Raw genomic sequence first — 13,523 nt, 5'->3', positions numbered from 1 at the left:
ACTAGGCACTCCAAATGAGCTAAAACCTGCACTGCATGATTTTGAAGATAAGAGCGACCCGAAGAATCACCTGGAGCTTCCACTAGAGCCCGATTTCCACTTTACTGCCTGCCAGTATGCCAAGAAGTCCATAATCATAAACTGATTTTTATTCAAGAACATTTTTTTGTTTTTCTGCACGACTCGTTATTACGGACGACTTGCTTTATGGACACTTTTTCTCGGGAATCAAAGTGTCCATATTATTGAGGCAAGACTGTATACTAAGTTCATATAGGTAATGCACAAGTTAATTGGTAGCCCAGTGGGCAGGTTGCCACTTGCCCAGTGTGGTAGGTGGGTCACCTGCCACTAGCTACTAACAGACAGCGGCAGCCACTTCCACTTGCACAGACCACTCTAATGCTACTGCATTATTAATAAAATGAAAAGGAAGGTTGTTGAGCACTTCTTGGCTCTTTGCATCGCCTTCAAGAACTGAGCTACAACCAGTTCGGTGTAGAAATCATGATACACATGCTTTGTGCCTATTTTATTGTCTCTTGTGCGCATGACACAGTTTTTGAGCTGTCAATGCACACACGGCTCCTTGGAAATCTGCCTTACTCAAAGATAGAGGCTGCCAGCAGTCATAAACCTTACCTTCGGCCTCTTAGCTCGGTGATGGCCCGTGACCCATTAGGCGTCAGCAGTTCCACAGTGAAAGCTGGCATGGGGCTGCTGCGATCAGTGAGTGATGGGGCCTTCTCTATCGAGCTTGTAGACACTTTCCCTGCTGATGACTTGGAAGTGACACTTGGTGTTGACGGGATGCGAATGCGCTGGTTCCGCTTGGGGAATGTGGCCAAGCCATCGTATGAGGGTTGTGGATAGGTTTCCTCGGCACGAAAGGGCCCATGTACATGTGTGGGCACCAGGCGCTTGGGAGCTGGCGCCACGGGCTGGAACTGCTGTGGGAAGTCCAGGCTGTGAGTCGGCGACGTCCCAGAAAAGCTGTACTGGGATGGACATGGAGAGGGTGTGTAGCGGCCATCCCCCTTTGCACCACTGAGGGGCCCGTAGCGCAGGCTCTCAGCCCCATCTGCTGCCAGAAGAGAGTCCCCGCTACGTGAAATGTATGTAGGGTAGTAAGTGTGCTGGTGGCCCCGCGGCTGTGGGTACAGAGGCACATTGGCACGCAGGCTTTGATGCACATGGCCAGAGAGGAGCACATCGGCATAGGGCGCGACAGGCTTGGCATAGGCCTCGCGAGGGTAGTGGGCCGAGTGAGGCCGGCTCTTCAAACCTCCTCGATGTTGGTACATTTCAAGAACGTCCTTGTGCGCAGACACCACAGAGTAGTCCAGGCGGTCTTCGGGCAGGCCAGCTGCATAATGCAGCGGCACCCGCTCCGAACTCTGCTGAACACCCGAGGGAGCCTTTGGAGGACTACCCGGGGATGCATAGGAGCCTGAGCTGGAGGTGCAGTTACCGCTAGAAGGCGAGCTCAGTTCAGCAGGAAAGTCTGCATAAGAGGGCACTTGGAGCTGCTTCGTGAAGGAGGCCAGGGACTTGCGCTCCCGTCGCTTGTGAGGCTGGAGTGTGTTGGCCACTCCGGCCTCGCCCAGCTGGAGCGGTGGTCCCCGATACTTGGGCCACGTGCCCCCATTGTGCTCCTGCTGCTGCCTGCCAGAAGCGCGCTTGCCTCCAGTTTTGCTGTAGCATTCCAACATTGAGTCTAACTCTTCGATGGGGCCCTTTTCATCTGGCAGTAAGGCCTTCTTTTCCTTTGAGACCCTTTTATCGCCGAAGATCTTGTTGTATGCTTTATCTAGAAGTGTTGGCTGAACACTGACTGTGGCTCTCTCAGATGTTCCACCTGATTTGCTGCTTCGGCTGTTCAAAGTCATAGTTTTAGCGTGGTTTCCAAGTTCAAGCAGTGCATCCGTCTGGACTGAACATGAAACAAAAGATTTTTCCTCACGCAGGTGGGATGGGGGAGAACCTGGAAGAATAACAGGCAGCAATACATTATTTTGAAAGCCCTAAATATCAAAGATACGATACATGCAAAAATTAAAAACTATAAATTTTCTTCCAGAAAACCCAGCTACAGTGACAAATTTTGATGTCTCACAATTAGTGCCACCTTTCCAGGATCACTCACTCAGTGTCAGTACCAATTTTTCAAAATTTCCTGAGGAGCAGCATATGTCCCCATCCTCATCAAATTAGCCTTCCTGAACAAGTGACTCAGTCATGGATGCCAAATGTGGTGGCATGCAAAAAATGCCAGGTAAACATCCAAAAAGTAGTTAGATTGAATAAAAACTGCAGTTCTCAAAATAAAACTTTGGTAAAAGAAGACCACCTGTTTTGTGCTTTCAATTTCCATGCAAGTGTACTGCTATTACATGGTTGTTTATTCAGTTAGTAACAGGCTAGAAGTATAATACAGCAAAGTGTCATTTTTTTAAATTTTATAAAAAAAGCTGAACTTCTATTTTTGTTCTTTCTTCCAGCTAAAGCCCATTTGGCAGCACAAAACAGCACTACCACTAACAAGACTTCAACCCTTGCCACGTGTTTTTTTTTTTTTTGTCGAAAGAAAGACAGCAACTGCATCAAGAAATCGAACACAGAGCAAGTAGCCATCCTCACTCAGCCGTTCACGTACACAGCAGGTATGTTTGCGTGTTATGTTGTGTTGGGTTTTATAGCACATAGACAACTGAGGCCATCATGCGCCAAGAACAACAGGTATGTTTGCAGTCGAGGAATGTTTACACAGCATGCAGTTTGAGCAGCAGTGCAGGCCCCACAATCTGAATAATCAATTTTCTGAAAGCACCTTTGGCATGATTGGCAATGTTGCGCACCACTCGATCACTAAATTCTCCCGAGATAAAGTGATCTGGTATACGACACTTTAATGCTAAAACGAGCTTTTACCTCCCATAAGCAAAAAAACGGTAAGGGTCTTTGGACACGAGTTATAAAAAAATTAGTAACTGGTGTAAAATTTGTTTTAATACGATAGCATTAAAGCTTCCGTGCCGCAGAAAAGCCAGCATCGTCGTCATTGGCCATGAGTGAAAAATCCACGAAAAATCCCCTGAGAAGCAACCTAGGTGGAAGGTGGGCCACCTGTGACATCATCACAACCTGCCCACTGTGCCAGGTGGCAATTAAATTAATGATTGGTCGTGAGAGGTTGCTTGGTAAGACTGGGTCTCAAAAGCTCCGCTGGTGACAGCACCTGCTATCACAGGGCAGAAGGGCACTGCTTAACCGTAGCACCACAGCGCCAAAATAGTAAAAGAACTCCTGGGGATCTAGGAATGTAAAATAGAGAAAGACAAATTTTGCATATATGAATATTTAAAAAAAATTTAAAATTAGTTGTTGGGGAAAGGAAATGGTGCAGTATCTGTCTCACACCTGGGGGCACCTGAACTGCGCCGTAAGGGAAGGGATAAAGGAGGGACTGAGAGAAGAAAGAGGTGCTGTAGTGGAGGGCTCCGGAATAATGTCGACCACCTGAGGATCTTTAACGTCCACTGACATCACACAGCACACGGGTGCCTTTGCATTTCGCCTCCATAAAAAGGCGCCCGCCGCGGTCAGGTTCAGACCCGGGTACTCCGGATCAGTAGCCGAGCGCTCTAACCACTGAGCCACCGCAGCGGGTAAACATTAATGCTACCGCGTCATACCTTATAAAGGTGGAGCTTAAGTGTCCCCTCCAGTTTTATTGTAGCAAATTCAACTGTACTGCAAAAAAAATTATGATAATGCTGCTGCAACTGGTACGAATAAGTGATGCCAAAATATGTGCACACATGGAATACCCAAGCACGAGTGCTAACGTAACTGCTGAACAAATTGCAACAGTGCTGAATACATCAATATTGTTGATTCACACAGCCCTACTACGACCAATGCTTTGCTGCAAACCAAACAAGCAAAAATTAGCACCACACAGAAAGCCTTTTCGATAAGGTTTTGAAAGAAATGCTTACCCTGTTTGTAATGTTGGCCAAGTTATGAAATAAAGCATAAGGTCTAAGTCACGGCTAAACCTCAACCCCAAAGCTCTTGATTAATCCCCAACCCAGTTGAAGCCTTGCCTTCATAGCGTAACTGCTACAACGCAATTAAAATGCAACACACGTAACAAGCAATCTCATACCATGCACAAGAGGTGACCGTTCAAGCTTCTCTGAGAAGTTGTGGCCACTGGCAGTGGAGCTTGATGGAGAGCTGCTGAACACAGCATTTTTCACAACCTGGAGCTGGATGGGGGAATCTGCATTGTCTAAGCACTCCATGGCTTTCCTGAGGTCTTCTACTGGCTTGCCATTTATCTGCCAGAGTTCAAAATGTCTAATATTAACCACAAAACCCAATGATATCACACTTCGTGCATCATACAGCACTTACAATGTATGTTGCATATTGACACTGTATGCAGTCCTGCACTATCACCAAAACAAATTATTGAAATCCACAAACATGTCATGTGAATCAATAACGCAAATATTTATTTTGCTGAACACTGAGCCAAAATTAACACTGAAAAGAACTAAACATTCACTCCACTTTTTCTCAGAAATGCAGCAGTCAGTTCTGTTCGAAAGTCCCCAATGAAATGAGACTAAGACAAACTAACTACTCAAATCATTGCTTTGTGTTACAATAGAACCCCTCTATAGTAAAGAAGCTCGGAGTTCTGTTTGACAGACACCAATAAAATGAGACTAAGACAAACTAACCACTCAAACTATGGCTTTGTGTTACAGTAGAACCCCTCTACAGTAAAGAAGCTCGGACCAGCAAAAATCTGTACTATGACAGAGTTTTTATTACATCAATTGTTGGTGATGGCATGGCTCTGACTATGCTCTCTGGCTGCTTACTAAGCATGAAGTGGTGGTTAATAAAAGAAACACTCAAAAATGCCTTTCATCCTGCTCTTATTGTCCCTTTATGTGATAATAATTTATTTCCAGTGATTACATGTTATCGTGTTTTCGATTTGGCTAAAATCTTGCAGAAATATATTGCACGAATGCAACGTGGCTACGCATACAACGCCAGATTGATTCCATGTGAAAACCAAAGCTTTGCATGACCACAGCGCCATCTTCCGTGGCCTCAGTGTCATTTAAGAGGCAGTAGTTAAAAAATGCATGTGAAACTGTAAGTGCGGCAAAATCACCTATGCAGTGCCGCCACTTCCACGTGCTTCGTGCTGCCGTGCAACGAATGCACGCCGTTTTCTTCCAGTTTCTAGTGCTCACTGCATTTTTACTGCCTTTCCTTTCTCAGTGACCTGCGCAGCCTTCATTGTACGCTCATAGCCAGTTTTACTTTTTCCATGCGCGCCGTGCGCTTTGCCTCACAGCCTAAAGGTCTTCAAGAAGCTTGGTGGTGAAGCCACCTCCAAAAGTGCTGTTTTATTGTATTCGGCATCTATATTCCTCGCTATCCTAGACTTCGCGCTTGCCGCGATGTCATCGTTCCGCAGGAAGTACATCACCACGGCCAGACGCTCTTTACTACAGCCATTTCTTCGAAAAAGTTCTTTACTATAACCGAAAAAAAAAAAAAAGTACAGTCGTATATGGAATTAGAAATGGGACCGCACCTTCACTTTACTATATCCAAGTTTTTTACTATAACCGAGATCACTATAGCGGGGTTCTACTGTACTACTTGAACAGGTCTGATGGCATCCAGCGGCAACACCTTTCCTATCAGCTGCTATTATCACAGCTACAGTGGTCCGAGATCCCTTTCACACTACTAGGGGGAAAAAAATAATAAAATGTCACCCGGTTTCAAGCACTGCGCAGAATTTTGGATGTTCCGAATACTCTTCCATGCTACAATGGACGACCAGAATGCATGAGCCACAACCACACTCTCAAGCACTAAGCATTGCCCATACATTGACAATGGTGCAATTGCCAGTCGGGCTGCATGTACCAGCATCAGTGAGCAGTGCAGCGCAGCCTGTACATCGCTGGCGTCACCATCACCAATCACGCTGTACGCACTGCGAGTACTCGTAAACAGATCTGCATGAATGCATTTCCCATGCTTATGCAAACAGATTTAGTATGTTTTGAATGGCACGAAATTTCGGATGATACAAATATTTTTTGCAACCCCGTGAGATTTATATCATAGAGATGCTATTTCTCGAAGGGGATTGCGAAATACAGTTGAGCCCGCTTATAACAAAACTGACTATCACGCGGATTGTGTTCAATGCATCCAAAGCTCAAAATAAGTGGACTTGAACTATTACAGCCAAAAAACAGTCAGAAAAAAGTGCCGTTTATTCCTTACAAAGTCCATTTTGGATATCTTGTTTCTTCAAAGCAGAGCCTATCAGGTCACTTTCTGAGCTCTTCAGTGCGGTCATGTGCCTCTGACCTAGGCACTTTCTGCAGCCGAACCAAAAAAGATTGAGGCATTCGCAGCAACTGGCGGTAGGTCGACATCTCAGTTTTCAATCCTTGACAAGGATGCAGCGGCGAAGTTACCACAGCACATGCATGCGCAAAATGTACAGGAGGAGCAACCCTTGAGTAAAGCGCTCTAGTAGCGCATCGGACTCCAAATAAAGCAACATCTCGCAGTAGCTGCTAGACTCTCGAAGCACCCTTTGCACAGAATTGAAGCCACATGAACCTAGAGACCTGATGGGAACTAGCACTTTACCTGACAACCATTTGCTACGGTCTGATTTCAGTTTTTATTGATTGTTGCGCATTACTCGACTGCTCTACACAAGGGTAACGCAGACTGTCAGCTGTCTGCATGCTGCCTGCACATAGAAGCAGTGCAGAGGTGGAGATCCGAACTAGGCATGCGACGCACACCACATGACTGGTTGAGTCAGCAAGTTGTACCTCGTGACAGGTATTCAAACTTCACAAATGGCTTTTATTAGCTGACCACTAGCCGTTAGCTCTGCTTTCAACGCTGTCCCCGTATCGAGCTTACCACGCTTCTGCTTCCACTTTAGACACTTTGCCCAGCCAGCACACGCACATACACCAAATGACCTAGTAGCTTCTTGGGTTGGACTTGATCGTTGATTAACTGCACTTGCCATGCCACCTTTTTGTTTCTTGGGAGCTCAGCACGTTCACTTTCTTTGGTGGGGGGATCGCGACACTATTCACATTGCGAGAAAGTGTGCGTTTTTTGACAACAGGTCTAGTCTACAGCTCCTCTTTGTTCGTTATAACCGAGTGGTGTGGTCATGGTAGTTCGTTTTATCTGAGACACAGTGCCATAGCTTTAATACAGTTTTGATGGTACCTCCACCACTGTTCGTATGAGCAAGTGTTCATTATAACCGCAGCCATTATAAGTGGGCTTAAATGTAGTTCGATACATTGATAACTCGATATATGAAAAAGGCATTGCTAGGCCTAAACAACTTCGCATCAAAAGTACCATCCGCTGCAGCTTCGATGCGAAGCCGCAGCAGATCGTGCTTTGGAACTAGCCACTACTTATTGTAAGATGTCTAATCCTATTACCAGTGCACTACAAATAAAACAACCACTTGTTAAAATTAAGCTAGTTTGTTTCCACAACGCCTCCGGCAGCGAAGCACGCCACGCAAGGGCCATGAGTATGCTTTCGTTAGTAAGGCTGGCATCACTGCATGACAGCAATGTGGAGTGGAAGCTGAGTAAAGAGACTAAAGGCCACCCTCAAACCTACCCCATGTTCACCTCGTCACGCGGTTTCACAACGCTAGCACTGTCAGCAGGTGCCCAAGGCCGTGCAACAGACCCGTCTCCGCGTAAAAAGTGATCGAAGAGTGCGTTAGGAGAAGCACCACTTCCAAGGATGCGGTGTGTCGTTCGATATAGCGAACGACTGGAGAAATTGCAGCCCGATATACTTCGTGACTTTCCATTGCTTTTACACATGATTTTCAAGAGGATTATCTGATAATTTGATATAAATGGGGTCAATATAGCCAGGCTGGACTGTATTCTTGCTGGTATGGCTGCAGATCAAGTAGTATGCCAATACATGAATAACATGAAGCAGTCGGAAAAAGGCTGCATCAAATTTAGTACTGCACTGGAGGCATTATAAGTGGTTCACATAGTACTTATTCCTCCTTCTCTACAGAAAATTCTTCTAGAAGAAAGAAACCAAACAGAAAAGTAACTCTCACTGCACAACTAATAAATGAAGCATCAATCAACAATTTGATAAATGGTATTAACAGTAGCATCAGCTCTAACACATGGCAACGAAGAAAAACACGAATGCAAATGCAATATCACAACCCAGTTCTTCCGACAGCTGATTCAACATAGCCAGCACAAATTATAGTATACTTTCAATCATACGAACCTCACGGGGTCATGAAAAATATTCATATCAACCAAAATTATTATCATCCAAAACAAACAAAATTCCTAAGCAGAATTTACACAGATCTGTTTTCGGCTGGCGAGGCTTACTTACGGCCGCAGCCATCGCTGACTCAAAATGTTGGCACTGTGCCAGTCGTGCGCCGCCGCTCACTGCTTGCGGCATGCACCAAGTGACTGGTGATCCCGGCACCAGCAATGTATGGGCAGCAAGTACCTTGTGCTCGAGGGTGCAGGCGCGGCTCGCATGTTGGCATCATCCGCAGAGAGGTGCAGGGTTGATCGTAACATCCGAATTTCTGCCCACTGCACACATTGCACTCTGGCCAAGTCATCTGATGAATTCGTATTATCCCGAAATTCGTATCAACCTGGATCGTATCATCGAGATTCTACTGTATTTTGAATTTCTTGGCAACATCTTTGGGGGACTTTAAATGTGCCTTAGAGCTGTAAGAGCTCATTTCATTAAAATCAGGCATCATCATCATCATCATCATCAGCCTTACTACACCCACTGCAGGGCAAAGGCCTCTCCCATGTCTCTCCAATTAACCCTATCCTTTGCCAGCTGCATCCACCCTTTGCCTGCAAACTTCTTAATCTCATCCGCCCACCTAACCTTCTGCCGCCCCCCGCTACGCTTACTTTCTCTTGGAATCCACTCCGTTACCCTTAAGGACCAGCGGTTATCTTGCCTTCGCATTACATGCCCTGCCCAAGCCCATTTCTTTCTCTTGATTTCGACTAGGATGTCATTAACCCGTGTTTGTTCCCTCACCCACTCTGCCCGCTTCCGATCTCTTAACGTTACACCTATCATTTTTCTTTCCATGGCTCGCTGCGTGGTCCTTAACTTAAGCTGAACTCTTTTCGTTAGCCTCCACGTTTCTGCCCCGTAGGTGAGTACTGGTAAGATTATGCTGTTGTACACTTTCCTCTTGAGGGAAATTGGTAAACTGCCACTCATGATCTGCGAGAATTTGCCATATGCGCTCCACCCCATTCTTATCCTTCTAGTTATCTCCCTCTCATGATCCGGATCAGCTGTCACTACCTGCCCTAAGTAGACGTATTCCGTCACAATTTCTAGGCTCTCGCTGCCGATTGTGAACTGTTGTTCCCTTGCTAGGCTGTTGAACATTACCTTGGTTTTCTGCATGTTAATTTTTAGACCCATCGATCTGCTCTGCCTGTCTAACTCATTGATCATGATTTGCAGTTCACCTCCTGACTTTAAATGTGCCTTAGAGCTGTAAGAGCTCATTTCATTAAAATCAGGCAGAGGAAACCTCAATTTGGCATGCCTTCCAACATGACAGTTCTTCCATCTTACCACACTTTTAGTAAGTATATACAAAAAGACAGTCAGCATAACAAACTTACAGAAAGAATTCTATCACCAACAGCTAGAGTTCCTTCTCGAGCAGCCACTGATCCTGGACCTATACGAGTGATGTACAGCCCATTTTCCAGTGTGATCCCATGTTCATGAGAGCTGCTCAAATTCAGGCTCAACATAATAACTCCACGACTGCTCATGGCTCTTCTCCTTTTCACAACCTGCAACGGATCATAAAACCATACAACACCAGACAGTAAAAAAGCATTCAAGCACGAAGAAGAAACATACTAATGACTAGCTGCCACCATCTAGGAACAGCACACCCATAAAAACACACTTACCAGCGTCAGAGATCCCTTAGAATTTTGGACTGTATCACACAATGTTCTCTTGTCCATTCCAGCCACATCAAGACCATTAACCTTCAGAATGATATCGTTTACCCTACAGAGAAAACAAAAGCAAACTGCATATGAACTGCATATTCGACTAAGTACCATGCTTATTCATGAAAACTATCAAAATGTGAAAATAATAAATGCCACTTGGCAATGTATGCAACACATGCAATTGGCATGAATAGAGATTCCCATTCTGTGCTTTTACAAACCAAACAAAGTGGCGACAGCAAAACAAGCATTAACCCTTCGACACACTATTTTTTGTTTCCTTCGAAATGAGATACTTCTCTGCCTAAATAGAATAATCAGGCATTAGGAAAGATGACTTGCTAGTTTTCCAGCGCAGAATACTAGCAGTCGATTTTTTGCAGAGGTGTGCAATACTTCACACAGAGTAATAATTGACACAAGTAGCAACATCAGAATGCCTTGACTTCAGTAAACACCCGAAGGATCGTGAAAATAATTTCCATTCCAAGATGCGCAAATTGCGAAAAAAAAAAAAAATTGATGTTGTTACTGACAGCCAAATACATGTCTGCACAAAAATGGTGGACAACATGCTGCCCCACTCACTATGTCGAGAAATATTATTTACTGCGTTCATTAAACGACATATAAAAAAAAGCTTATTTTTGAGAAGGATGCGAAATTCACCCGAAACAAAGAAATCACCGCTAGGTGCAGCCCACTCTCAGATAACGCTGAGAGTTCACTTTGTGTACTATTGTGTGCACAGAGTGTCAAAGGGTCATTACCTTAGAGCTATTTTCATCAAAGGGACACTGAGGACAACTGCATCCAATTATTGCTCTCAGTAAAAACTGATTTTCTGGTTCTTTCTGGCTATGCTAACACTAGTAAGGTAGCAAAAGATGCATTCATCGGCGAGAAAATTGGATTTAAAATTCTTCCCGCCAGTAGATTAAACTCTCAACATCTTTACCGAAAAGAAGCGGTTGCCATCATTTTGAAGTACTAAATGGTGGAGTAATGTAGCCTCTGGAATCCGCGCCCAGAAATCACTGTCAACGCATGCATTTTACATGTAAGATTGGCCGGTGATGGCGAGACCTGTATTTTCATTTCTGGTCTCTTCTAGCTTATATAAGCGCCATTTTTGGAGACAGTGGACTGTTTGTGACCGGAACACAGTATCCTATTGATACAGGCCAACTATCTCTCTTCAGTGTCCATTTAAGCAATCTATACAGTGTCCCTTTAAGCGATCTATATTCTTTTCACCCCACACTAATGTTCTTCACATCAAATTGTGAATATTCTTCCACTACCCTCCCTCTGTTCTGTTAGTATATACAGCCCTTGTGAAGATCAGTGCATTGCGAGGCTATCTATAGACAATAAACCAGGACAAGCTTAACATTTAAAACAGGCAACAAAAATTGAAGACTGCGTAGTTTTTCATGAACTTTACTTGACATAGGCATCACGCTGCCAATTTTGCAAAGGCTCTGATGATGAAGCAAAGAAAGAAGCCCTGTGAGTTAAGGCTAACACTGTATTTTTCTAGCTTTTCAAACACCTTTTGTGGATTACCAAGATTATTGAGTACAAAACTGCACAGCATAATAAACTGCCTGACACCCCTAACATGCCGTTAAATTGCCCTAAAATGAACATGCACAAGTGCACAAACAAACACTTTTCTGCAGTGTTTACACTATCTATTATCAAAAAATATGCAACGCCCTCAGCATCCACACCAACTCTTGCATCCAGATGTACATGTCTGTGTAAAAGCTAAGCAACTACTACCACTAGAAAACAATAAAAGCAACTCACAACAGCTTTCCCTCTGCAGTTCCCCCTTTGAGAATGGAGCTGACATAGAAGTACGCAACAGAAGGCTCAGCCTGCATGTCTTCTTTGCCTCCGCTAATGTCAAAGCCAAAGTCACCTTCATACCTCTGAAAGGGGAGATGAGGGAAGGGGAAGGAAGCCGGATGGAAATGTGAAAAAACAGCCATTGCCGCGCTGCTCTCATGTCAAAATCAGAGAACCATTGCCCATTTTTCACCGAATAAATTTTGCCGCAATGGAAACAACAGTTCCGGACAGTTTTTTGGGGGTCATTTGATAATTCAAATTTTCAGATAATTCAAACATTTTTCTGGTCCCTAAAAGTTCGGACTAACGAGCTTTTACTGTATTTTACTACAGGACAAGGACCTTGTCAACAGGTCAACATGTCTAGAAAACTAGCATGCTGGCATATGACAGAGTGGTGATTTCAAATATGCATTTAGATTTCAAATAGCTCACTTGGAAGAAAATACAGTTAAACCTGGATATAACAAAGTTGAAAAAGTCCGGGATTTTTCGTTACATCCAGGTTTTCGTTACATGTAGTTTTTGCAAGAAGACCCGAAAAGTCAATGCAGAATGGAAACCAAAATAAGAAATAAATGTAGCTGAAATCACCTTCAAAATGTTTACATAAAACCCCATTACTCTAAGCCACAAACACGGAGAAATGTTCCACGATTGTGCTGACAGCACAACTGCTGCAGCAGCTGCCACCACCTCTGCCGAGGCTACAGCGGCTCGCGCAACGCCGCTAAGCGTAGGGTTGGGAGAGTGGGGGCACCAATCGAGCTAGAAGAGAGCGCACAGTCACGCCGCCACCGTGGACCGGCCACGGAGGCACATGCTTCTCCCCGCATGTTCCCTCTCTCGGTCTGCCCGCCGCTGTTGCCCCAGGAAACAAACTTTTCGCCTTGCATCGCTGGCGCTCTCTCCCGTCCCTGCTCCCGACGCGCGAGAGCTATCGGTGCCGGAATCAACCGAGCAATGTACCACGCGGCGGCAATGGGCGCGCACTGCTTGTGCCGTTTCGTTTTTGTTATGCCCTATCAATTTTCGCTGCTGTTGGGCATGAACTGTTGTAGTGCCACATGGTATGGCATTCCAAAAGTGAAAGCAACGGAGATGCGCCGGCGGCGCTGGAGCACGACGCGTTGAGTCATCTGTGGTCGCTCGTTGCGATCTTTGGCATTCCTCACATTTCAATTCATGCTTTATCGTCGTGGAACTTTCCTCCCGAATTTCGTAATTCAGCACAAGCTAACAGATGGTCAGCTTAGCGAGTTTGTTATATCAAGGTCAACTGCCGCTGTGCGTTCATTACATGGAGGTCTCAAACACACGTGCTTCAATGGGGGTGGCATTGAGGAATTAAAAAACATCGTTACATCAAGGAATTCGCTATATGGAGGTTCATTACATTGAGGTTTAACTGTATACGGCAAAATAACATGTCCTAATCAGGTCATATCTTACGGACTTTTACGGTAATTTCTCAGTTAAAAAATGCCTTTTTAAGAGTTTGCAGGTATTTGCCAAAGCCCACCACACATCATA

At 44.8% G+C, this 13,523-nt stretch overlaps 1 protein-coding gene across 1 annotated transcript in view; it reads right to left on the bottom strand.

The window, feature by feature from the left end:
- The window catches only part of Dlg5 (MAGUK family member discs large 5), an 81,014-nt gene that overhangs the window by 40,993 nt on the left and 26,498 nt on the right, over window positions 1–13,523 (bottom strand). The window contains exons 11-15 of the mRNA XM_077648211.1: window positions 11,946–12,070; window positions 10,083–10,185; window positions 9,783–9,959; window positions 4,172–4,346; window positions 643–1,984 (exon numbers count right to left, since the gene is read on the bottom strand). Coding sequence (XP_077504337.1) covers window positions 643–1,984; window positions 4,172–4,346; window positions 9,783–9,959; window positions 10,083–10,185; window positions 11,946–12,070 — 1,922 coding nt within the window. The remainder of the gene's footprint in view (window positions 1–642; window positions 1,985–4,171; window positions 4,347–9,782; window positions 9,960–10,082; window positions 10,186–11,945; window positions 12,071–13,523) is intronic.

Source organism: Amblyomma americanum, chromosome 1 (genome assembly GCF_052857255.1).
Source record: "Amblyomma americanum isolate KBUSLIRL-KWMA chromosome 1, ASM5285725v1, whole genome shotgun sequence".
Lineage (NCBI taxonomy): Eukaryota > Metazoa > Arthropoda > Arachnida > Ixodida > Ixodidae > Amblyomma > Amblyomma americanum.
Note: the sequence above shows the minus strand (reverse complement) of the source record. Positions and strands in the feature narration are given on the sequence as shown.